The sequence below is a fragment of the Carcharodon carcharias genome, chromosome 25, assembly GCF_017639515.1.
Source record: "Carcharodon carcharias isolate sCarCar2 chromosome 25, sCarCar2.pri, whole genome shotgun sequence".
NCBI classification, from domain to species: domain Eukaryota; kingdom Metazoa; phylum Chordata; class Chondrichthyes; order Lamniformes; family Lamnidae; genus Carcharodon; species Carcharodon carcharias.
Genome location: NC_054491.1, coordinates 47,635,785 through 47,663,381, shown reverse-complemented (window position 1 = coordinate 47,663,381; position 27,597 = coordinate 47,635,785). Strand labels below are relative to the sequence as shown.

The 27,597-nt window shown below is 42.7% G+C and overlaps 1 protein-coding gene across 2 annotated transcripts in view; it reads right to left on the bottom strand.

Moving 5' to 3' along the window:
- The window catches only part of prdm10 (PR domain containing 10), a 196,123-nt gene that overhangs the window by 144,107 nt on the left and 24,419 nt on the right, over positions 1-27,597 (bottom strand). The window contains exons 2-4 of one of the 2 annotated variants that reach the window (XM_041174207.1): positions 27,178-27,344; positions 24,268-24,432; positions 22,405-22,464 (exon numbers count right to left, since the gene is read on the bottom strand). In XM_041174207.1, coding sequence (XP_041030141.1) covers positions 22,405-22,464; positions 24,268-24,432; positions 27,178-27,270 — 318 coding nt within the window. In that variant the 5' untranslated portion in view covers positions 27,271-27,344. The remainder of the gene's footprint in view (positions 1-22,404; positions 22,465-24,267; positions 24,433-27,177; positions 27,345-27,597) is intronic. The other variant, XM_041174205.1, reaches the window with a different exon arrangement.

Genomic DNA, 27,597 nt, shown 5'->3' with positions numbered 1-27,597 from the left:
ATAACTATTAACCCATTAAACTACATCTCCCCAAACAGAATCTCAATTTTTTTTAAATAACAAACTATTTACATTACATTTTCAAACTTCAGCAAACCTCTTGCATTGTTAAGAGGTTCTATCCAACTCCTTCCCTTCCCCCACCCCCCACCCTCCATGTCACTGTCATAGAGGATTCAATCTCCCACAGTGTTCTCAGCTCTTTGGGAGGACATTGTGGACATATACAACCACCCATCTTTTCCCTGGAAGACAAGCAGATTGGCCAAGTGGGATAGCAGCTTTCCATGACTGCTGGTAACGGGCTGTGATCTCTACAACAACTGAACTAAGGGTCATGAAACCTTTTCAATCAAGACAGAAGACTTCAGGACATGGACGATTGCAATCTCTTGAACAGGAAGAGGACAAACTGGCATTCTCTCTGGAATTCCCTCTTAGCACACTGGAGCAAGGTCTGAGATGGTGAAGTATCTTCAAATCCAATGAAGGATTGCACAGCTGTATCATTCACTGCTGCATTGAGGACGTGAAAGGTATTCAACATCTGAGATTTGAATAAATCTGGAATGACGAATATCCTGTAGACAGGGCAGGGCATGAAGATAATAGGGCTTCCCCACTACACTTTAGGGTACTACTTGCATTTCCTGTAAGTAGTGGTAACATTGTCATGCTTGTTTCAGTGTGAGGCCTGTAGGTAATGGAATGACTGTGTCAACATAAGAAGGTAAACTACAGCACTGTCACAATGGAACGAATGTCCAGAACTAAACCTTGATGAAATTCCTGTATAGGACACTTCAGCTGTGGAAGGTCTGTAGTTTTGGCTTCTGCACTGAAGGTTGACTTTAATGGAAGGATGACTTGCTGATGAAATTGGAGTGTGGGTGTCAACTTATATTCACACAAACCAAGAGGCTCTACCTTCGCCCTAGCAGTTTGATCCAACTTGTAATCAAACATTTTGTTCTCCCTGGACAGCTCACTATGGTCAGCCAGCAATATACAATACACCCCATCGGTGTGTTCAGTGGGACAAAGATACAAATTCAGCTCTTTGACAGCAAACACAGCTGACTCTTTACAACAGAGACTTCATATGCTTCAGCAGTAGATTCACAAAGCGTCCAATCTCTTGGACCTCACCTTCCAACGGATCCCCCATTGCTACAACAGCCTCTTTCTCATAACCATAGTCAGGAAAGAGCCAACCTAGGTCTAGAAGATCCTCTAGAGGATGGTCACCGTCTTGCTCAGTATCTTGAATTTCTGTGCCTTCTCGTCTGTCTACAAAAAGAATGGAGAGATCTATAATCTCCTCCTGGGGTCCAGTGGATGGTATTTCTGCAATAAAGAATGACTCACTGCTCAATGAGTAAGCCTCACCAGCTGCTGCTGAATCGAAATCAGTCGGTTCATCACCCAACCTTGGAAATTCTTCCCCGAGTGGTGCCTGGCTGTCCTGCTGTAGAACTTTGTCTAATTCTTCCAGAAGATCCAGTTGTATACATGTGTTTCTGCTTAGTGAAGATGTGCTTTGATTGTGCAAGTTATAGAGGGTCTCAGTAATCTTTTGCCCTTTGTGGCTAAGGGTGGTGGTTATCTGACCTTGTACTTGAAGATCCATACCACCTTGCAATTTAATTCTTGATGGCTGGATGCCTACTGCTTTGAGCCATTCCAAATGGTCAGCCAGTACTGTAACATAAGCTCCAGTGCCAAGTTTGAACTCAGTTTTAAAACCTTTAACTTATAAAGCAACTGACCATTTTTTCTTTCTTGATACTTCACTTACGCTAAGAAATCTGTAATCTCAGTTCTGTCCTTACTCCCAATTTCTTGAATTGTCTGCTTTTCATGGACATTTCCTAGCTTTCTTTCTTAAATTGCGTATTTAGATTTACAGAACTACTTCTTTTTGCATTGGAAATATTCTGTGTCCCTGATGGGCAAATTTGCCTTCTGTGCTGCTTTTTAGCTCCACAGCGTGAGCACTTAAAAATGGCTGCTGCAGGGCTTCCCGCTCTTCTCCCTGTTTTGGCAGGCTTTTGAAAGGGGCAAGGCTGCCAGCTTTGGGCCTATCCAATTAACATACTCATCCGAAGCCTTGATATTTCCACAGCTTCTACACCCTCTTTACAATTGTACTGTTTATTTTATACAGCCTTTTCTCATTCTCACTCCCCAGTTTCCTGCAGTAAAGCTGATCTGCCACATGTCGGCCGATTCTACCAGCCTGTCTATGTCCTTGTGAAGTCTATCACTATGCTCCTTCAAAGTTTATAATACTTCCTAGTTATAATGTAAGGAAGACAGCAGCAAATTTATGCACAGCAAACTCCCACAATCAGCAATGTGATAATGACCAGATAATCTGTTTTGTGATCGAAGAATGAATTCTGGCCAGGACGGTGGAGGTAACTCCCTTGCTCTTCTTTGAAACAGTGCCAGTCTGAGAGAGTACTTGGGGCCTGGTTTCACAGCTCTTCCAAAAGGCTGAACCTCCGACAGCAGAGCACTCCCTCAGTACTTTGATTCTTGTATCCTCGAGTCCGCAACCTTGTGCCTCAGAAAGGTGAGTGCCACAAGCTGAGCCTCAGTTGACATGGATATCCAGACTCTAATATCATCATCGTTTGCTGCTTCTTTTCTTTCAGCCAATCCTTGCCTACCACTAAGCTTTAGCAAGGTGAAAAAATGGTGGGAAATTATGATGAAGGGAATTCCTGAAACATTGCTTACCCCCAAACACTCAATTCATTATTACAAAGTTCTTAGATTTTCAGGAAGGACAGTAGAAGGGGGCCTGTTCAGAATAATGAATTGGCAAAAATACAATAGTTATGTCACAGGCCCCCAGAGAAGGGTGAATGCAATACATTCTGGGAATCAATAATGACAGTCAATGACAAAAAATGTAGCAACCATAGTCAACTTCGATCAAAATTCAAACCCAATGATGAAGTCAGACATCAGAATCGATGAGTGGAACATGTTCCTAGCAGATCAGGAAGTGAGATTCCTAACTAATTGGGTCTGAAAAGAGCCAGGATAACATCCACAGTTTAAAAATTGCCAAATATTTGGGAACTCGGAACTACAGCATAGGAACATAGGAAAAGGAATAGACCATTCAGCCCATCGAGCCTGCTCTGCCATGGCTGATCATCTACCTCAACGGCACTTGCCTGTGCAATCCTCATATTCCTTGGTGTCATTACTATCCAGAAATCTATCGATTTCTCTCTTGAACACGCTCAATGACTGAGCTTCCCCAGCAGTCTGGGACAGAGAATTCTAATGATTCACCACCGTCTGAGTGAAGAAATTTCTCCTCATCTGAGTCTTAAATGGCTTCCTCCTTGATTCACTCCAAGATAATCTGGCAGCCAACACGGCCAAAAACATTATCGCAAAGAAACTTAGGTCACAGGAGGACGTCATTCTGTTCGTGTTGGTTGAAAAAAAAAAGCTATCCAACCCATGATCCATAGCTCTGTTAGTTACAGCGTTTCAAATGCACATCCAGGTTTTTTTTTAATGCAATGAAAGCTTCTGCCCCCAACACCCTTTCAGACAATGAGTGCCAGACCTTCACCACCAACTGGGTGAAAAAAATTGTCAACTCCCCTCTATGAACATATGAATCAGGAGCAGAAGTAGGCCATTCGGCCCCTTGAGCCTGCTCTGCAACTCAATAAGATCACAACTGATCAGACTGTCGCCTCAATTCCACATTCTGACTACCCCCAATAACCTTTAATTCCCCTGTTAGTCAAGAATCTAACCACCTCTGTCTTGAAAATATTCATTGACCTTGCCTCCACTGGTCTCTGGGGAAGAGGGTTCCAAAGATTCATGACCCTCTGAGGGAAAAAATTTCTTCTCTCCTCAGTCTTAATGGGAGACCCCTTATTTTTAAACTGTGTCCCCAAGTTCTAGTCTCTCCCACAAGGAGAAACATCCTTTCAGCATCCACTCTGTCAAGTCCCCTCAGAAACTTATATGTTTCAGTCAGATCACCAAAGACCATCTCCATTTCATAAGCTAGGCCTGGCGAACTGGAGCCGAGTCGTCTGCTAGGACAAAGGGCCCTGCAACCTCCCGTTAGGAGCATTAATGATCTCAGGGACCCTGACAAAGGGAAAAACTCCCTTTGTCTAGACAGAATTGGAGAGTGGGAATCATGTGACATGACCCCCACCAGCTGGGAGAACTAGTTATGTTGTCTTGCTGTACTGCAAGGCAGTCTGCATCTTCCATCTACCAAGCAGCAGCGCAGCAAAGGGGTTTTGTCCAGGTTTGAATGCCTGGTCCCATTTACACTGTCTTTAGTAGAACTTCTATACCATTGCCTACAAGACTAATTCACTTCTGTATGCCTATCTCATTGTGGAAGTCATCTCGACCAGAAAAGTGAATTATCCAGCATCGGTTTTCAATGTGCCAACCCCTGTGAAGGAATACACCATTGGACTTTGATTATCGACTCATGTGAAACAATAATTCTTTACTCTGCGGTCTTTGCCCTGTAAATCTTTCTTTCTCTATCCCCTTCTTTTTTTGTATGAGTGAAAAGGACGCAACATTGCTACCCTCCTCCCGCTTTTGAGTGTGTGCAAATAAACTAACCCACTGAGTTTACCCTATCTCAAGTTTTTTATGGACTATTAATAGAAATTGGATCACACCACAATAGAGGGGTTGGGAAAATATGCCACCACTTATAAAGAGGGAAATCAAAATCAAAACACCTTTCTATTTACAGACAGGTGGAGAAAGGAGAAATCAGGGCTGCTTTAAATTAAGCCCCCCCCGCCCTCGCTACCGCCGCCGCCTCAGCCTCCTCCCACCTCCCGAACTCCTATCCATACCAGAAATTGGAAGCTCAAGTTCAGGAAATCCCATGTAAACAGAGTCCAGGTTAAGAGACGAGCCAAATCTGATATAAAAGAGTCAATTGGAAGCCAAAAAGGGGAAAACTCAGTGGCTGGAATTAATTTTCAAACACAAGTAACTTACCACAGTAAATTCCTTTTCCCAACACTAAGAAAATGGCAACTTTTGATGCCCAGATGTGGATCAAGTAAGGAAATTTGAACGGTGAAACTTTGGCAGCCCTTAGCACAGAAAGCTGTAGCTAGGGAGGTACAATTAAAATTGCCCAGTTAAGTGAAAAGAAGTGAATTGAACCAGTTGTTGGAAAACATTGGGATTTCACATTGCCAGTAGAGCAGTTAGATGTAGAGCTCAACCATGAATCCAAATCCCCTCCCCTTGCCCAATTTGAGTAGGAAAAGCTCAGAATACAGCCAGGTTTTGAGAGGGAAGGAGAGGCTCAGGAGAGGGAACAAGAAACGAAAAGAGAATTCCAATTCAGAAATTTGAAATGGAGCTAGCAGCTCAAAGGGATAGAGAACAGATTGTCAATATATCAGTAATTACATTGCAAAGCAATTACATTGTTAAAGACAATTGCTAGTTAAACAGGTGATGGGCATTGGTTCTCCCATCACAACAGTATAAATAGATTCAGCTGGAACATTCTGGTGTTGGAAATATGAGAAAGTTTGTTACACTTAAGAGCTGTCTTATGACTAAGCCAACTCATGGAAAAATACCAGCTTTGGACTTACTTTTCCATGACAGGCACTTATTGAGAGTAACATGGGTGCAAAGGATGAACTTTAACCTTTGGTGATTGGTTGCTGTATGTGAAGTTTTTTTTTGTCTCGATCAATTCAAGTTATGGAATAGCCGAAGGATGGTGCAAAATCGCAAGCTTTGACTGCCCAAGTCTGAACTTCATCAGTAATGGAAGACTGAAGTTGAGATGTGGATCGGGGTTACTTCCATACTCTAAAAGAAGATATATGGCTTTGGTGTTATCAGTATCACCAAAAAGTACGATTATGAGTAAAGTATTTTCAGAATGGAATGTGGACGACTTGGATCATGAAGAGGGACTGGACAATCTGTTACAGTTTTTGGATAAGTTTTACAAAAAAGGATGATTTATTAGAAACTTACAAAGCACAGAGTATTGTGGATTTTGATAAATGGTATAAGAGTTTGAAGAAATTTGAACTTGAAATCCTGGAGTCTGTATTGGCACTTAAGTTACTCGATTGTGCATGCTCCTCTCAACATTGCTAGACTTTTAGTGTTGATGGAGGGTTCTGGGGAAAAGACACTCTCCTAGACCAAATGGCTGCTGCCCTAAAATAATTTCTAGAAAAACAACAGTTGTTCTCAGCCACTTTCTCAGCAAATATGAACAACTGTGCCGTGAAACAAAGGACGGAAGATTCTATGGTGGATAAATTTCGAGATCAACCAAATATTAGATGGAGATTCCAGTACAATGACTGGGTTACTGACGGGTGATCTGAAAATGGTCGTCACTTTAGTCAATTTGAGAGTAGAGTAGAGACAAAAAGCATGTCTGGGACGGTACCGTAGGCTTTTGAACTTGAAAAATGCATGGGGAACGGTTAATTGGTGTGATTTTTCAGTATCATTACACGATGAATTGCCCACAGAGAAAGAATCATGTTTTTGAGGTAACACATGAGATGGATTCTTCTGAAGCTGAAAATAATGATGGTGACTGCCATGATGGAATTGTGTTGGTCACTGAAAGTTTGAATCTGGTGATGAGTATCTTGATGGTCAATTCCTTCAGATATATAGTTCTGGACAGTGGTTGCATTTCTACAGTGTGTGGGATGGATTGGCTTAACTGTAGTCTGGAGTCTCTTGATAAAGCTGACCAGCAAAGTCAAGGAGTGTGAAAGCTCTACGCACTTCATCTTCAGAGATGATAACACATTAACATCCTCCAAAAGGATAAACCTCCCTTGTAAGATAGCAGGGATCAGTCTGTTTATCAGTACTGATGTGGTTTCTAGTGAGATACCGCCTTTTGCAATGAAAAAGGCTCAGATGATGTGAGACATGAAGAGTGATAGAGCGGTTGTGTTTGGGGTGTGGAAAACGTGGATCTACATTTAACTCAGGCCATTACTGCCTGCCACTAAGGAAGCTGGATAAGTCCCATAAAAAAAGTTCATAAAGTTTTGCTAACTTCTGGAATAAGAATTTGATAGACAAAAAAGATCATTTGAAAGTTACATGGACAGTTTGCACATCTGGCACCACAGAAACTGAAAACTCTACTGCGAGATGCTAGAGTGGTTGATGAAGGATACGATGACCTTCTTGAGCAAATCACAGGTCAGTGTAAAATTTGTATTAAAATTCGTAAGATATCGCTGTGTCCTGTTGTGAGCTTGCCACTAGCCAGGGAATTTAATGACGCAGTGGCAATGTACTTAAGTTTGGGACAAGGATAAGGGTATTTTTTTACTACACTTCTAGGTATGGCAACCAGATTTAGCCTAATGACATAGTAAGGACAAATAAGATCATAGAGAAATGAATGGGAACAGGATTAAGAACGAAATTCCTGACAGATAACGGTGGGGAATTCGACAATGTGGCATTTCGAGACATGTGAAAATTTTATCATAGTTATGCTCACTGCAGCTGACAGCCTGTTTAGTAATGGTCTTTGTAAGAGAAACCATATGGTAACAGACAACACATTAAAATAAAATACTGGCTGATCAACCAGACTGCAAATTGCAAATGGCGCTGGCATAGGCAGTGCACGCCAAGAACTCTTTGCAAATGGGGGGGGCGTGCAGGTACAGTCTCTATCTCTACCTACAGTCTCTACCTCTACCTACAGTCTCCTCGGAAGAAATCCAAAGTTGTCTTCGGTGTTATCAGATGCTCCCCCCTGCTCTAGAAGGAACTAGCATTAGCTTCACTTTTTCTGCTCTTCTGAATGCTTTGCATGTGGGCAGAAAAGCTTTGATTAAAGCTGAGGTTTCGGAGAAAATTTGGCGAGCCCTACAGCACCGTATAAGACCATCGGGAATATAGTTGAGAAGGAAACATGGTATATTACAAAACGGAAGGCCAGAAAGAGTGGAAAGGATCTGGCAAGGTGATAGGGAGTGATGGAAAAGTAGTAATTGTGCAACAGGGCAATCAAACTGTTAGGATACATTCTTTGAGGTTAATTGGCACTGACTACACCTGTACAGGTTCTGAACAGAACACAAAGCGAAGAGGCCTTGCATAAGTATAGACATTAAGCAGAGCAAGTCAGGGGTGACAGTGAATCAACAATCTTATTTAGAATAAGTTAATTGCATCCCAATAAATCAGGTTAGATCCTCCCAAAAAGAGGATCCTGCTTCTCAGGAAGAAACAGAACAATTGAAAAGTTGATTGGGCAGTTGGACTGGTTGTGCATTCAGACTAGGCCTGACACTACATTTGGGGAAGTAAATGAAATACTAAATAAATTAAATTCAGAAAGATGCACACTCCAGTTTCCAGCTTTGGGTGGAGCAGAAGATGAGGTTGGTCATTTTTAGCGATGCTTCACATGCCAATCTTCCAGATGGGTTCTCTAGCACAGCCGGCTTTATCATATCCTTGGTAAGAAAGAGTGGTAAATGTTACCCTCTGGCTCAGGAGACCAAGAAAATAAAAAGGTGGTGGAAAGCACCTTAACTGCTGAAGTATGGGCATTAGCAGAAACGATAGATATGGGGGTTTACTTATCCAATATACTGACAGAAATATTATATAAGGGGCAATGTGAGAAAGGTTTACCCATGGAATGTTATATTGATAACCGGTCTCTTTGGGATAATGTTCATTCAACAAAAAATGTTGCTTGAGAAAAAGGCTAAGAATAGATCTTCGCTAGCATAAAAGAAATGTTAGAGAAGGGAGGTCTCTAAGATACGATGAGTTGTCACAAGTCACCAATCATCAAACTGCTTAACAAAAAGGAATGCCTGCTCCAAAAAATTACTAAATGTATTGGAAGAGGGGTGTCTTATGTTATAATGACAAAATGGATAAAAACTTTTTTTTGCTTTATCATTGTTTTCATATGTTTGGTAAAGGAAATGTGGGATCTATCAATGTGAAAATACGTGATTTTATTTCCTTGTTTGTTTTGAAAAGAATGTTCTTTAATTTTTTCAAAAGCTTTAACTTTGACAGATTCCCCTCTTTTTAACAGTAATTACACTGCAAGGCAATTACATTGTTAAAGACAATTGCTAGTTAAAACAGGTGATGGGCATTGGTTTTCCCATCAAATCAGTAAAAATAGACACAGCTGGTACACACTGGTGTGGAAGATACCAGGAAGTCTGTTACACTGAAGAGCTGTCTTATGAATAAACCAACTTACGGAAAAAGACCAACTTTGGAATTGTTCTTCCACGACAAATACATATTGTGAGTAACACTGACAAGTGGATGCTGCAAGGCAGAATCTCTCTCCACCCAGTGGCACCCCCTATCTTTCTAATCCCAAACCACTCCCTGGGGCTCAAGTATGCTAGATTCATTCCCAAATTTGAAGAGAGTAATGTGGAGTCATTTTTTGCCACTTTTGAGAAAAAAGCAGCACAGCCAAAATGCCCATCGGGGAGCTCGACATTTTTAATTCAAAGGCATATGTCAGGGAGAGCCCAAGAAATCTACTCCATGCTGCTTCCCTATGAGTCCATGAATTTTGAGCAGACCATGGCTGCTGTCAGAACTACCTATGAGTTAGTCCCGGAGGCTTTTCAACAGCAATTCCAGAAGGCTCTTAAGAAGCCTATACAAACATCAAGTTCGAACGGTTGAAGCAAATCGCGTTCAACTGGTGGGCAAGATCCCCAAAAATCCCACATATCAAATGAGGGGCTTTGTAAGTTGGTACTGGTGGAGGAATTCAAAAATTGCTTACTCTGCAACCTGCTGATGCACTTAAGACAAGCAGAGGGATGCAGCTGTCACAGCAGACAGCTATGATCTCACCCATAGCCCTGGAAACTCAGGGAGACCCTTCCCAAACCATTCCCATGAGCATTGGAAAGAAACAGGGCAATCTAGATAGAGGCCCCCCACACAGAAAAGAAAACACACAAGCCCTCCTACAGCCCAAAAGAAGAACTCCCAGAGGCCTGCAGCAAAATAGAGCATTCCTGGCCTGATACTGGGGATTGTGTGGCAAACCCATAGGTCTAGTCGAGCTTCTCATGAGTAGTTCCCTGAAGGACACCCCAATGGGTAGTGTAGCAGAGCAGGCAGAGGCTCTCATTACGGAAAGTTACCCTTTGGAGGACATGACGCGATATGTATCTGAGCCAGACAAACTCTCAGAAATTAAGAGTTTTGTTGTTTCAGGAAGTGTTCCCTACCCTTCCCAAAATGTGAGCAGGTCCGGGACACAGGCCACTGAGTCCTTAATGTTGGAGGGAAACTTAAACCTACCTCCATAGCCCACACCCCACCACCTAATCCTCTCTGAAGACTAAAGCCCTGATCAGTGGAGTGGGAGTGGGATCTTCATTTGCACCCCTCCATAAGGTCCACCTAGAGAGTGACCTTGTTCAGGCCCTTTTATAGTAGGAATTGTCCCTGAACTATCTGTAGCAGGAATTGATTTCCTCCTTGGGAACAATTTGGTTGGTAGCAAGGTATTATCCAGCAAAAGAATAAAAAAAGGCCAACACCAGTCAGCAGAAATCTGCAGGTGAGCAGAAAGCTGGGGAAGGTCCAGAGGCCCAGAAAGGTGAAATAGCATCCATAAACATTGAGCAAGGGCTGCTCGAATGTAGCAAGCGCAAAGCTAATAAAGCTAAAAGAGGTGTAGGAAAGACCCCTGGAATCTAAAATTGATGCACAGAGTATCCCAGAATTAAATTGGACCAGAGAAGTCCTAAAGCAGGGAAAGAGATAGTGAACAAGATGCTCCAGGTGGTCGAAGAGCCTGAAGGAACGCAAGCTTTTAAACCAGGGAAGGAAAAGGTTAGGGAATTGTTGGAAGTACAGCTAGCAGAAACCATCTTTCTGATATTATATCGGGACAAAGGGCGTTCCCAAACCAATGAGCCGATAGGCAGTTAGATGGCTCCCCCAGTCAAAAAGCCACAAGGGAGAGTAGCTGGATCTGTACCTCCACTTGAGGGCAGTGGTGTTCCAGGGAACATGGAACAATTTAGGAGGGCACCCCCTCCAAAGACAAAGGCCTCAGCGAGGAAGACAGTGATTGGTTAGGGCAGTAGCATTATGGCAAATTTAAATGGGGACCAGAAAAGTTCCCACATTGGCCCAGAAAGGAGGGTGAAGCCTCACTTAGTGGAAAAGCCACTACAGCATAAGCTGACCATCCACCAAGGGCAGTAGCGCACCAAAAGAGACACAACTGACCAGCAGAGGGGATCCCAGCCAGATTGGTCCCCATACTCACCTTAATTCAGGTTACTTTGCAATTCTGTAAGGTTTGCACCATGCAGGCTAACCAACCACGCTACACCCCTGTAGCACTACCCGGTATGGATGTGGGAAAGACCCCTTCCAGAAGGCCATCTTCCTATCATCAGGGTCCAGTTTTGGAGCCTGCCTGTTGCCATGTCAACCTAAAGCACCTAGCAACAGAAGCTGGAACACCCCAGTTGTGCTAGCATCTGTGCCAGACACTGAACCGGAATCCCTGGAAGAGGCCAAAGCCCCTTAAATACACAAATCTCCTGACAATCAGCTTAACCACAGTCCCTGGGTTTGAACAGCTGAGCCCATGGGTTACCAAGGTGGACAGGCAGGAGCTAATTTGAATAAGAGCAGCTCAGCCCTGTGATCAAAGTACCTGACACTGAGTAAGACAACCAGCATTCTCCAGCGGATTGCCCAGAGTAGCCTGACTATCATTCACTTGAGTGCTAAGCACCCTGTAAAATGCCCAGACCTTGAAAGGACATTTAAACCAGGAGCTGGACAGGCAGTGCTCTGAGACCAATGCCTCCCACAAGTGATTTCTTACCTTTTACTATGCCTCAAACTGATTCTACACCTTAATCTCCAGAGCTAAGATCATGTCTCTCTACGGTACCAATGTCATCCTAAATTAACACTGCTATTCCTGCACGTCCTCCTACCTTCCTGTCCTTCCTGAATGTCATGGACCATTTGAATATTCCGGTCACAGTCTTTGTTATCCTCTGTAAAGGCTATCAGTTCATAATTATTGATTTTTATTTGTGCTGTCAATTCATCTGTTTTGCTACATACATTCAGATACAGAGCCTTTAGATCCATCTTCTTACTATTTACTTGCTGTTGGTGCACTGTTAGGTTTGTACACTCTGCCCCTTCCTGCCACACCCTGATCATCATTTCCCTTATTCCTACCTTGCACTCTTGCTTTTTCTTCTCTATTTAATTGACTACACTTTCCCAAACTTGATCCCTTGCCCCACTATTTAGTTTAAAATCTCCCTCTACTGTCCTTGTTATACAACTTGCCAAAACATTCATCCCACATGGTTCAGATGATACAGCTCCCAATTCCCCCAGTACTGCTGCAGTGCCCCATGAATGGAAACCATTTCTCCCACGCTAATCTTTGAGCCACTCATTCACCTTGAATCTAATTTAACCTAAACCAGTTTGCTCATGGCTCAGATATGATCTGGAGATTATGACCTTTGAGATTCTGCTTTTTAATTTAGCCCCTAACTGCTTCCTCAGCAGAACATCTTTCCTAGTTCTACCTATGCCATTAGAGCCTTTGTGGACCACGACCACTGGATCCTCCCGCTCCCACTGCAAATTTCTCTCCAGACCAGATACTCCAAACCCTGGCACCAGGCAGGCAACACAGCCCTCTGGATTCCCACTCTTGGCTGCAGAGAACTGTGTCTATCCTCCCAACTACACTGTCCCCAACTACCGCTACATTCCTGTTTAACTCCAACTGCTTGACAGCCTTTGTGTACCATGGTCAGTTTGTTCATCCACCCTCTAGCAACCACTTTCATCCATAAAGGCTGCAACCACTCAACACTGTTGGCCAATTGCAATGGCTGAGGCTCCTCCTCCTTTCTTCTGGGTCCCTATATTTGCCTCACTCACAGTCACAGCCTCCTGTCCCTGACCACTGACTAAGTCAGAGGACCCTATCTTAAGGGGTATGATTGCCTCCTGGTACAAAACGTCCAGGAAACTTTCCCCCTCCCTGATACAGCGCAGTGTCTGCAGCTCAGCCTCCAGCTCAACAAATCTGAACCAAAGTTCCTCCAGCTGCAGACCACTTATTGCAGACTTGTTTGTCCTGGATCACCAAGCGTCCAGGGCCTCCCACCACCTGCAGTCAAACCACATCACCTGCCCTACCACCTTTATGTTATTTTTAAAATTAATTAATTTATAAATAATAAACACTTCTCCTCCCAACAACCTTAATTACTGCTAATAAACCTTAAAGCTAATAAAATCTTACAATTACCAATAAATTACACTGGTTTTGAAAATAAATAAGCAAAATATTCACCAACCAATTACTCACCTGTTTTCCTGAAATTTCTCCCAGAATGCAGCCGCTCTGTTCTGCAGCCACAGGCTGAACTGGGTTAGATAGCTCCTCTAGGTAGTGGTTACTGCCTCTGGGTCCTCTTTTCGCCCACTGTAATCCTTCTTCCAATGACTTTCAATCTATGCCCTCTGGTTATTGACCTCTCCACTAAGGAAAATATGTCCTTCTAATCCACTCTATTCAGGTCCCTTGTCATTTTATACACCTGAAATAAATCTCCCCCACCACCTCTGTTCCAAACCACAGCCTCTTCAGTCTTTCCTTAAAGTTAAAATTGTACATTTCTTGTAACATCCTTGTAAATCTTCTCTATACCTTCTCCAGTGCAATGATATCATCTTTGGAATGAGATGACCAGAACTATATACAGTAGATAAAAACAAAAAAACTGCGGATGCTGGAAATCCAAAACAAAAACAGAATTACCTGGAAAAAAAAAACCCACTAGAGCTATACCTTGAGTGCCCTACCATCCATTCTTAATTAGCACATTCGTTTAGATAATATCACCAACTTTAATTTTAACACCTATGTGTTCTATTGTACTATTGTTGTTGACATCTTTTGATGATCTGCTTCTATCACTGCTTGTTTGTCGCTACAACCACACCCCCCCCCCCCACCTCTCTGTCTCTCTATCTCTCCGCCCCCCACACACACACCTTAAACCAGCTTATATTTCAGCTCTTTCCTGGACTCGAACTCAAGTTCTGTCGAAGGGTCATGAGGACTCGAAACGTCAACTCTTTTCTTCTCCGCCGATGCTGCCAGACCTGCTGAGTTTTTCCAGGTAATTCTGTTTTTGTACTATATACAGTACTCTAGCCATGGTCTAGTTTTATCCAATCCTAGCTGAACTGTCCCACTCTTATATCCTATAACTTAACAAATAAAGGAAAGTATCCCATATGCCTTTAACTACATTATCTATCTGCTCTACTTTTTTTATTCATTCATGGGATGTGGGCATCACTGGCTAGGCCAACATTTATTGCCCATCTGTAATTGCCCTTGTGGTGGTGGTGAGTTGCCGCCTTGCACTGCTGCAGTCCCTCTGGTATAGGTACATCCATAGGGTTGTTAGGGAGGGAGTTTCAGAATTTTGAACCAGCAACAGTGAAGTCAGCGTTCCAAGTCAGGATGGTGAGTGGCTTGGAGGGGAACTTCCAGGTGGTGGTGTTCCCATGTGTTTGCTGCCCTTGTCCTTCTTGGTGGTTTGAAAGGTGCTGTCTAAGGAGCCTTGGTGAGTTGCGGCAGTGCATCTGGTAGGTGCTGCTACTGTGCGTCGGTGGTGGAAGGGAGGAATGTTTGTGGATGGAATGCCTATCAAGCCGGCTGCTTTGTCCTGGACGGTGTCAAGCTTCTTGAGTTTTGTAGAAGCTGCACTCAACAAGGCAAATAGGGAGTGTTCCATCACTTGACTTGTGCCTTGTAGATGGTGGACAGGCTTTGGTGAGTCTCGAGGTGAGTAACTCATCGCAGGATTCCTAGCCTCAGACCTGCTCTTGTAACCACAGTATTTATATGGCTAGTCCAGTTGAGTTTCTGGTTAATGGATGTTGATGCTGGGGAATTTGGCAATGGTAATGCCACTGAATGTCAAGGGGAGATGGTTAGATTCTCTCTTGTTCGTGAGAGTCATTGCCTGACACTTGTGTCGCACAAATGTTACTTGCCACTTGTCAACCCAAGCCTGGATATTGTCCATGTCTTGCTACTTCACTATTAGTCGCCACAAATGGTTATCATTGTGCAATCCCCACTTCTGACCTTATGATGGAAGGAAGGTCATTGATGAAGCAACTGAAGACACTATCCTGAGGAACTCCTGCAGTGATGTCCTGGAACTGAGATGACTGACCTCCAACAACTACAACCATCTTCCTTTGTGCTAGGTATGACAGGTTTCCCAATGACCCCAATTTTGTTTATGGGATGTGGGCATCACTGGTCAGGCCTAGTTCAGAGGGCATTAAAGAGTCAAGCACATTGCTGTTGATCTGGAGTCGCATGTAGGCCAGACCAGGTAAGGACGGCAGATTTCCTTCCCAAAAGGACATTAGTGACATTAGACTCTTAATTCCAGATTTAAATTCCGCCATCTGCTGTGGCAGGATTTGAACCCAGGGCGAGCTCAGAGCATCACCCTGGGTCTCTAGATTACTACTAGTCCAGAGACAATACCAGTAGACCATTGCCTCCCCTTGACGCCATAGTCGGTCAAATGCTGCCTTAATGTCAAGGACAGTCACTCACCTCACCTCAGGAGTTCAGCTCTTTTGTCCCTGTTTGAACCAAGGCTGTAATGAGGTCAGGAGCTTAGTGACCATGGTGAAAACCAAACCGAGCATCAGTGAGCAGGTTACTGCTAAGCAAGTGCCACTTGATCCCTTCCATTATTTTATTGATGATCAGTCTATACTGATGGGATGGAAATTGGCTGTGTTGAATTTGTCCTGCTTTGTGTACAGGACATACCTGGGCAATTTTCCACATAGCCGGGTAGATGCCAATGTTGTAGCTGTACTGGAACTGCTTGGCTAGGGGTACAGCAAGTTCTGGAGCACAAGGCTTAAGACTTCAGTACTGTTGCTGAGATTTTGTCAGGTCCCATAGCTTTTGAAGTATCCAGCAGTGCCTTAAGATTCTCTGGCTATCAGTTGGAAAAGATTGCTGAGGGAGCAATCTATCTGGTTGCGGTAGAACCAGAGGCAAAGGGAGCGCCAAGGCCAAGACTCGCTCCTCCAGAGCCGGCCTCCAGTTCCCCCTCGGTCGTATCCGCTGGCTATTGCGCAAGGGTCATTGTGCCGAGCGTGTTGGGGCTGGAGCCCCCGTCTACCTGGCCGCTGTCCTTGAGTACCTGATGGCCAAGATCCTCGAGTTGGCCGGCAACACAGCCTGGGACAAGACCCTCATCATCTCCCGCCACCCGCAGCTTGCCATCCACAACAAGTAGCTCAACAAGCTGCTGGGGAGTGGTCACCTTAGCCCAGGGTGGGGTCCTGCCCAACATCTAGGCTGCCCAAGAAAACCGGCCACCCCAGCAAGGCTTATGCCTGGAGGGGTGAGATCAGAAAAAGATAAAATCCAGTGCCTTCACGTCCTTTATCACATGGAGTGAATTAAAATGGCTGAAGACTGGCACCTGAGATGCTGGAGACCTCTGGAGGAGGTAGAGATGGATGATCTACTCGGCACTTCTGGCTGGAGGTTGTTGCAAATGCTTCAGCCTTATCTTTTGCACCGATGTGCTGGGCTCCCCCATCATTGAGGATGGGGATATTTGCAGAGCTGCCTCCTCCAGTGAGTTCTTTCATTGTCCAGCACCAATCATGATTGGATGTGGCAGGGCTTCAGAGCTTAGATCTGATCTGTTAGTTGTGGGATCGCTTAGCTTTGTCTATCAGTTGCTGCTTATGCTGTTTTTGGCTCGCAAGTAGTCCTGTGTTGTAGCTTCACTAGGTTGACACCTCATTTTTAGGTGTGCCTGTTGTTCCTGGCATGTCCTCCTGCACACCTCATTGAACCAGGGTTGATCCTCAGGTTTGGTGGTAATGGTACTGTAGGGAGTATGCCAGGCCATGAGGTTAAAAATTGTGGTTGAGTACAATTCAGCTGCTGTTGATGGCTCAGTCTCGTGGATGCTCAATATTGAGTTCTAAATCTGTTCAAAATCCCATTCAACATGGTGGTAGTGCCAAACAACACAGTCAAGGGTATCCTCAATGTGAAGACGGGACTTCGTCTAAACAAGGACTGTGCAATGGTCACTCCTCTTGATATTGTCATGGACAGATGCAAGTGCGGCGGGCAGGTGAGGATGAGGTCAAGTATGTTTTTCCCTCTTGTTGGTTCCCTCACCACCTGCCGCAGACTCAGCCTAGCAGCTATGTCATTCAGAACTCAGCCAGTTCAGTCAGTAGTGGTACTACTGAGCCACTCTTAGTGATGGACACTGAAGTCCCCCATCTGGAGTATATTCTATGCCCTTGACACCTTCAGTGCTTCCTTCATCTGGTGTTCAACATGGAGGAGCACTGATTCATCAGCTGAGGGAAGGTGGTACGTGGTAATCGGGAGGTTTCCTTACCCATGTTTGACTTGATGCCATGAGAATTCATGGGGTCTGGAGTCGTTTGTTGAGGACTCCCAGGGACACTCCCTCCCGAACACTCTGCCACCACCTCTACTGGGTCGGTCCTTCCGGTGGGATAGAACATACCCAGGGATGGTGATGGTGGTGCCTGGACATTATCTTAAGTTATGATTCCATGAGGATGACTGTCAGGCTGTTGCTTGACTAGTCTAAGACAGCTCTCCCAATTTTGGCACAAACCCCAAGATGTTACAAAGGAGGAAATAAAAACAGAAAATGCTGGAAAAACACAGAAGGTCTGACCGCATCCATGGAGAAAGAAAAAGTCTGTATAACCCTTCTTCAGAGCAAAGGAGGAGTTACAAAGGAGGGTTTTGCAGGGTCATCAGGGCAGAATTTGCCATTGTCCTTTCTGGTGCCTAGGTCAATGCTGGGTGGTCTGTCCGGTTTCATCGTTTTTAGCGGTTTGATATAACTGACTGGCTTGCTAGGCCACTTGAGAGGGCATTCAAGAGTCAAGCACATTGTTGTGGACCTGGAGTCACATGTGGACCAGACCAAGTAAAGATGGCAGATTTCCTTCCTGAAAAAGCATTAGTGAACCAGATGGGTTTTTATGACAATCGACAATGGTTTCATGGTCATCATCAGACTTTTAATTCCAGATTTTTGATTGAATTCAAATTCTGTGGTGGGATTTGAACACTGATCCACAGAGCATTACCAGTACAGTGACAATACCACTACGCCATCACCTCCCCACTTTACTACCTTCAAGGATCTATTAATATGCAAATCTACCCTTAGATTTCTTACCATCCCTAAATGCACTACCTCAAACTTTTGCTGACTTCTATTTGTCACTTATTTGCCCTTCTGACCAGCAAATTGATATCTTACTGCAATCTACCTCTTTCTTCCTCATCATCAAGCACATAGCCATTTTTGTCATGTCTGCAAATTTCTTAATCATTCCCCCTACACTCTAACTTGTTGATATGTACCAAGAAAAACAAGAGACCTCATCCTGAAGGGTGTAAGGATAAATCAAGCAACTTCAGGCAAATCAGTTTAACCTCAATGATGTGAAAACTTTTAGAAATGATAAATTTGAGATAAACTTGTCAGTTGGATAAATGTGAATCAATTCAGGATAGCCAGCAAAGAACTGTTAAGGGCAAATCATGTTTAACTAACTTGCATGAGATTTTTGATGAGATAACAGAGGATGGATTAGAGTAACACCATCGTTGTGGTCTACCTGGACTTCCAAAAGACATTTGATCAAGTGTCAACAAAGTTAGAGCTCATGGAATGAAAGGGACAGTAGCACATGGGCTACACTAGTTCAGGAAGGTTGCTAACCACCATCTTCTCTAGGACAATTCGAAATGGGCAACAAATACCGGCTTTGCCAGCAACCCTCATCCCGTCAAAGAACAAAAAACCCAGTGAAGCAACAATGCAGGACGACATGGATACTAAACAGCAGAAGCACCATGCTTTAGGCAGAATTAAGCGATCCCACATTCAATGGATCAGATCAAAGCGCCCCAGTTCTACCATATCAAAGACACAAGGAATAGAAGCAGGATTAGGACATTTGGTCCCTTGAATCTGCTCCACCATTCAATACCATAATCACGGTTCTGATTGTGGCTCTTTAACTCCGCTTTCCTGCCCACGCCACCAAGAACTGCTGACTCCCTTGTGGATCAAAAATCTGTCTATTTCAACCTTGAATATATTCACTGACCCAGCCTCCAATGCTCACTGGGGAAGAGAATTCCACAGACTAACGACCCTCTTGAGGGGAAAAAAAAAATCCTCATGTCTTAAATGGGTGACCTCTTATTTTGAAACTGTGCCCCTAGTTCTAGATTCCCTATGAGGGGAAACATCCTCTCAGCATCCTATCAAGCCCCCTTAGAATTGTATGTCTTTCAATAAGATCACCTCATTCTTCTGAACTCCAATTAGTATAGGCCAATCTTATTCAACCTTTCCTCATAAGACAGCCCCTTCATCTCAGGAATCAGCCTAGTGAACCTTCTCTGAACTGCCTCCAATGCAAATAAATCCTTCCTTGAATATGACAATCTATACACAATACTCTAGTTCTGGTCTCACCAACGCCCTGAACAGTTGTTACAAGCCTTCCCTACTTTTATGCTCCATCCTCCTTGCGTTAAAGGCCAACATTTAATTTGCCTCCTAATTTACTTGCTGTACCTGCATGCTAACTTTGTGATTCCTGTACAAGGACACTCGGATTCCTCTATACCACTGCATTCTTTCTCCATTTAAATAATACTATGCGTTTCTATTCTCTTGAATATAGATCATAAATAATTGAGGCTCCAGCACTGATCCCTGTGGCACTCCTGAAAATTGCTCATTTATCCCAAATCTGTTTCCAGTTCAACAACCAATCCTCTGTCCATGCCAATATATTATACCCAACTCCACGAGCCCATATCTTGTGTAGTGATCTTAAACGTGGCACCTTATTGAATGCGGTTTGGAAATCCAAATACATTACATTTACTGGTTTCCCATTATCCACCCTGATTGTTACTTCCTCAATGAATTCTAATAAATTTGTCAAACACAATTCTGCTTTCATAAAACCATGTTAACTTTGCTTGTTTATATTATGATTATGATTTTCTAAACATCCTGTTACTAATTCCTTAATAATGGATTCCAACATTTTCCCAATGAATTTCACCAGTTGTGAATGGTGGTGAGCTAACCAGAGGAGCAGGCTCCAAAAACAACCCTATGCTGAATGATGTTTGTTCTGTTTCATTTATTCTGATAAAGTCACCAACCTGAAAAGTTAACTATGTTTTTCTTCCTACAGATGCTGTTTCTCTTCCCAAATATGCTACCAGATCTGAGTATTCCCAGCTCTTTGTTTTTCTTTTAGATTTCCAGCACCTGCAGTATTTTGCTTTTTATGAGGACGGATTGGTGAAGTGGGAAGGCATAGCAGATGAGATTCAATGCGGTGAAGTGATCCATTTTGGTCGGAAAAATTAGAAGCAATATAAGCTAAACAGTACAATGTGGAAGATATGTAAGAAATGGGGGTTGGGGAGGGAGTCTTCATACGTAAATCTCTTTTCATTGGTATAACAGAATAAGAAAGCATTGGGGCTCTTGGATTCACTAATAGAGAAATAGAGTACAAAAGCAAGGAAGTTTTGTTAAACCTCATACATCATGAGTAGGTATTCAAGTCCTGGCACAAAACTTCAGGAAGGAAGTCAAGGCCTTAGAGCATGCAGAATAGATTTACTAGAAGGGTTCAGGGATGAGGGACTTCAGTCACATGGATGATTGGAGAAGTTGGGGTTGAATCTACCCAAGGCTAGGCATAGTCACAACTGGGCGAAATGGCTTCTTTCTGTGCTATACCGTTCTATAGCTGTGCTGAATGGTCTGATTCTCTGAAGCACTTGCTATATAACTCTATGTATATCTAGAATATTACATTAAATTAAGACAGGCAAGTAAATTTAAATAAAATACTAAAGATTGACTACATGTTAACAGTAATTAATGGCTAAAACAATTTCCACATGCTGCTGGGTGCACACTAGCTTCAGGGCTTTTAAACTGCAGGTAGATGGAATGGGGAACCAGAGAAGCAACCTTTGGTTTGATAGCCTTCGCCTGACTTTTGCCCTTAATTTCTTGAGGAAATTGAAAGGGGGCCCTCCACTCCAGCCTGTCCTGACATACGGTTGTTAATAATGATGCGCTTTTTAAAAGAAAAAGGTACAGTTTCTAATTCTTCTTTCTGCAGTTGGACTTTAAAAAACAATACACTGTAAGCCTATTATGAGAATGGAGAACTGCCAGTCAGCCACTATATACAACTTGCACTCCACTCAAGTGGAATGAAAAAGGAACAAACCCACAGCTAGCCGCCATGGGGAGCATGAAAGACCCTATCTCCTTGCACACTATCCTGACGAGACATCAAAATGCAATTGCCTGTTCAAAAAAAACCAATGGCTACAGCAGACATGGATTCATCAAATTCCTCTGGAATATATAGCCAGCAAGACTTTCAGAGCCATTTACCAAGCCAGAGATTAGAATGCTGTACTGAAAGGCTGCAAAGAAGCTCTCTTCCTCTCTCTAAAGTGTTTTGCCAGGATTTGCAAAATAACCATCCTGAGAAGAAAAATCTATTACAAACTCAGAAATTTTGAGAATAAAACATGGATATCTCCTCCTTGCAACTGAACAAAATGGCCACAACATGAAATCACCAAATTGAGACCAGCCAAAGGACAGTTAACTGTATAATCCTTTGTTTTATCTTCTTCATTAGCTATAAAAAATCTTTAAGTTAACCTATTAACACAATATCTGTACTTGAGTGTGCGCGTGGGCCCAGGGAATGTGTGAGACATATGAATGGTGGTTGCAAAATACCTAGTTTTTTTATAAATTCAAAGTGATATCAATAAACTTGCCTTGCTCTTTGTTTAAATTCAGAAAACCTGTCTGGCTAATTCTTTATATTCTGAAAGCATATATCGTGGGACTCCTGCAATATGGCAAAGCACATCCTCTCTAAATGAAAAACCCTATCATGGTCAGATCAAGAGTGGTAGAAAAGGGGAATTATTTTTACCCCTCTTCACATGGTCATAACACAGTCCAGAGAGCCCTCCACTAGATTATATTACTATAAGGTGCACAGGGAACCCTCCATCTGCTTCTGCTAATATACTAATTACTATTCCATCACAGCAAGTATATCTCACATCATTTAACACAGAGTGTACTGCACAGATCAGAGTTGAATTCTGCTCTTTTGCCTTCTTACCTGCTGGGTAGCTGCGTCCTGTTGGATGTACGCTACCTGGGACTGATCTGTGAAAACAGCCTTAAGAAACAGATGGCATTAAATAGTACAGTTCCCGATCTTAAAGATACCAATTAATGCATGTTACATGGTCCCTTAGCCCTCAAAAAAGCTGCACTCATTCATTCCTCAGCAGAAAGGCGGGTTGCAAGATTTATGTATTATGATATGTATTATAAAATGCAATAATATAGTAAAACAGCCAAGGCACTTCACAAGAACATTATCAGGACTCTTACTCCCAGCCACATCAGGAGATTCAAAGGCAGGTGATAAGCTGTAGACCTCAAATTTAATCCCATGTGCATTATTTTTTTTTTTTACTAACCTCCTGTGTGGGACCTTATCAAAAGCTTTCTGAAAATCCAAATACACCACATCCACTGGTTCTTCTTTATCTATGCTACAAATAACATCCTCAGAAAACACCAAACAGTTTGTCAAACACGATTTCCCTTTCACAAATCCATGTTGACTCTCTTCCCAATCATATCATTATTTTCTAAGTATCCAGTTATCACATCCTTTATAGTAGATTCTAACATTTTCTCTACTACTGACATCAAACAGGCCTGTAGTTCCCCGTTTTCTCTCTCCCTCCCTTTTTAAATAGTGGGGTTACATTTGCTACTTTCCAATCTGCAGGAACCTTTCCAGAATCTATAGAATTTTAAAAGATAACCACCAATGCATCCACAGTCTCTATAGCCATCTCCTTCAACACTGTAACTTAACTCATCTTGTCCAGGGGATTTATCAACCTTCAATCCAATTAATTTTTTTGAATACTACCCTCTTTATTAATATTAATTCCTTTCTGTTCCTCATTCTCTTAAGTCCCTTGCCTCCCTAGTATTTCTGGGAGATTTTCTGCATCTTCCTCCGAAGATAGACACAAAGTAATTGTTGAGTTTCTCTGCCATTTCTCTATTCTCCATTCTAAGTTCTCCTGACTCCACCTATAATGGACCCAACATTTGTCCTTGTGAATCTTTTCCTTTTCACATGCCTAAAAAACCTTTTATAGTCCGCCTTTGTGTTTCTCAATAGCTTGCATTCACATTCTCTTTTCCCTTCCTTTATCAGTTTCTTGGTCCTCTTTTCCTGAATTCTAAATTGCTCCCAATCTTCAGGCTTACCACTTTTTTTGGCAACTTTATAAGCCACTTCCTTTGATCGAATGTAATCTTTAACTTCTTTTGTTAGCCACCGTTGATTCCTCTTCCCTGTTGGATCTTTCCCTAGTTGGTTCTTCAATGTATAGCTCCGGAAACCTACCTTGTACACACTCCAGGAATTCGTCCTGTACAGCATTAGTGCTGATTAGGTCTATATAAATTGAAGTCGCCCATTACTGTATTATCCATGTTACATGTAGCTCTACTTCCCTGACTTATACTGTACCCAACATTACCACTACAGTTTGGTGGCTTATAAACAATTCCCACCAATGTTTGCTGCCCCTTGCTATTTCTTAGCTTCACCCAAACGGATTCCACATCTTGATCCTTCAAACTAAGATTCTTCTCACTAATGTACGATCTCGCCCCTTATTAACAATGCTACCCACCTCCTTTTCGTTTTTGCCCATCCTTCCTAAATGACGAATAGCCTTGAATATTCAGTTCCCAGTCTTGGTCACCCTGTAACCATGTCTCTGAAATGGCAATTAAATCATACCCATTTATCTCTCTTTGTGCCTTCAAATCATCTACCTTGTTGCAAATGGTGGCGTGGACTAGTTTCCCTTCAAAGGCCCCCAAAAAAACGAACTGTCAGTAGCTCAATTGCCACACAAACCGAGTGCCTGAAACAACCATTTACCTGTGCTCCATCAGTTTGGTGAATGTACACCAGGGTATGTTCTGCCCCATCCACAGATGTGTAGGATGTTCCATCTGCTGTGTAAACCACTTGCTGTGACGGTCGATCCTGTTCATCTGTGTAAACAATCTGAGCAACTGTATTGCTCTCTGGAACAAAATGTACCTAGGAGCATAATACATATGGTCAAGAACATGTGGGGTATCAGAAGAAACAAACAGAAAAACCCTAGATCATCACCCACCTAAACCCGCTCACTCTCAGATCTCACATCAAAACCAATTCCTCACTGGCTCCCTAAAACAGAAGAGAAGCACCCTCCCCAACAAAACCCCCAACAGCTCACCATGAACCCTGCTGGGAGCAGCACCAGCAGCGAGCAGAGCTCCTTCGCATATCATCAGGCAAAGGACAGAAAGAAGAAAACAAGGCAAGGTCCTTTGATATGTTTTCTAGATCTTGCTAAGAGGGCTGTTAAAACCATGAAGCTGTTGGCTAGCTGATTCTGCAAGTCCAGTTTTTAACACCTAGATTTGTCTCTTATTTTCCCCCATTCTATACATGCCCTCTGCACCTGATAACATTCCCAAAGAGGAGGCTGACGTAGGCAGAAGCAGATGAAGGAAGACGAGTTCAATGTGCACCCTTCTGTAGAAGTAGAATCTCCATTCACTATAACCCCTCTTTGGAATGGCATCCAGAATTCACCCGAGTAGGCACATTTACATGCTACCACGCTCCTGACATTGCCATTTAGTCTCCACATCTCTGGCCAGTTGTGGAGGTTTGATATGCAGTCAACAAAAGAAAAGAGAGAGATACAGGGCACAGGCAGCTCTTGTTACAAAGTGAAGTTGTTCAACAATTGAAATAACTACCAAATCAATCACAGCAACAGATCATAGCAGTTAATTCTTGTTAGAAGCTATTTTCCAGCAATATAGTTATTCCAAACATTGTTCTTTTCAGGTCGGTTTTTTTAAACTTATCAAAGTAGAGATATCAGTGCTGGTGAATAGAACACTGCAGTTTCAAATTTCATTGTCTGCATCGATCACTTCAAAGTTAGGTGCCCTGGGTTTGTCCGTACTCAGTCAATGATGTGTCTGAACTCCATGCCAGCTGCATCAATGTGACAATAATCCAGTCCTTTTTTTTTGTCATTCTAGAACCTGATTAAGATTGTAGATTAGCGCTAATTAAGAGTACGCTTTACTCTGGGGTCACAGTCATTAGAATTGCTCAGACATCTTTCAAATAGCACACTTACAGCCACCAGAGAGAAGATTGAGCTATAATTGATATCAGTCACGGAAATGAAAGGCCTTTATACCACCAGTTTCCTCTGTTTAACTGCTCTAGTATTTTTCAAAATTAGGAGATAAATATTAAACATACCCAGGCACCTGGATTCAACTCAACAACTTAAATTACTGTGGAATTTGAGACAGATTGAACACTATTGAAGATTTGGGGATGCACTGGGTGGATAGAGAGGGCAATGCCTCAGGTCATAAAGCCTGGGAATGGGGCATAACAAATTTAGAACTTGGCTGTTCAGGGATGAGGTCACCCCTTCACAAAAGGAATCCTCACTCTCAAAAAGTTGCTCAAATAGGTCTATAGGAAGTGTCAGAATTGAGACTGATGAGATTTTTTTTGTCGTGCAAGAGTATTAAGGGTGACAGAACCGAATTAAGATACAGATTAGCAAATTTATACTTGAATGGCAGAACAAGTTTCTCAATATCCTACTTCCATGTGCCTTTTAAGGTGATAATCCACCAGTTATCCTTCTATTCTTTGCTGCTATTCATTCGTAGCAGAAGATTCTGACTTAATGTATTCATTTTTGTTTAACTTACAGCAAATGGTCAAAGCATAAATCAATGCGTGGCCTCGTCAATGTTTTCCAAGGATTAGAGATATCAAATGCAGAGAAAATTTAGGACAATTAATTACTAATTAAGAGTTGTCTGATTTCAGTTTTCTTTCTGGCTTCATGATACTGTGTGGGTAAATTGGGGATATAAATGAACTTTTTTTTTAACCTTTTTACACAGTGAGTTGTTGTGATCTTGAATCACATCCTGAAAGGGCAGTAGAAGTAGATCCAATAGCAACATTCAAAAAAGAATTGGGTAAAAACTTCAAGGGAAACTTGTGGGGAAAGAGCAGGGGAATGATATTAATTAGATGGCTCGAACAAAGAGCTTGCACAGGCATCACAGGCTGAATGGCCTTATGTTGAGCTGTATTCATTCAATGTATATGGAGCATTTTATTTTGATACTGTACCGGGGCCTGTTGCATAGGACACTGCAGAACCAGAGCTCAAATAATAAGCACACATGTTATGTGCTCTCTCAAAATAAATCACCAGAGTTCCAACATATCTTCCTATCATCAAAGAAAGTCCAAAACACCAGATTAAATTCTGGAATTGCAAACATTACAAAACAGAACTTAATGTAGCTAGTTATTAAAACGAATGAGGCCCTGACCATTAGCTAGGAGCTGCAGTAAATACATAACTGCTGGCAGTGTAACAGGAGGCAACATTTGAACCTGGCCACTTCAGATTTTGGAAGAAAAACAAGTGATATATTCTGCCTTTATAAACCTCCCTTTGCTCATTCCATCCATCCATCCCTCCCTTCCTTTCCTTACTCCATCCCTCCCTTCCTTTCCTCATTCCATCCATCCCATCTTTCATGTCTCTTAGTTCTCCCTCCTGTGTGTTCCCCACATCTCCAATTTGCAATCTGAATGCCCAAAGTGCTTCCCAGTTTTGGTGGGCATTCATTATAGAGCAGAAAAATCTGCTTAACCAACAGATCAGAGATCAAGTACCAGATATATCAAGTGATTCCCATCTCAATGAGGAAAGATCAGATAGTCTCCACTCACCTGGGCAGGCGGCTGATCCTGCTCGGATGGTGCACCCCAGACAGGAGGATCCTCAGTCTTAGACTCCATGCCTGAAGCCCTGGGGAGTCTCATGCAGCAACAGCTTCAGAAAGCCATTTGCTGCCTTCACATGTTTACAACAGGCATATTGAAACAGTGCAATCCTGCTGGAAAAAAAAAAGCAACACAATTACAGCAAATATGAGCATAGCTGAAACTGTCCAACACACGTTAAATAAACCTCCTTGGAGCAAGTGCCAGGCAGAGTGGGCAGTCCTCAACAAAGGAGGATTCAATATTTCAGTGTATGGCCTAATTTCAAGACATTTCTTCACATGGAGCAGATTTGATGTTTTTAAAATTAAAAACAGAAAATGCTGGCAATATTCAGCGGGTTATGCCAACATTCGTGGAAAGAGC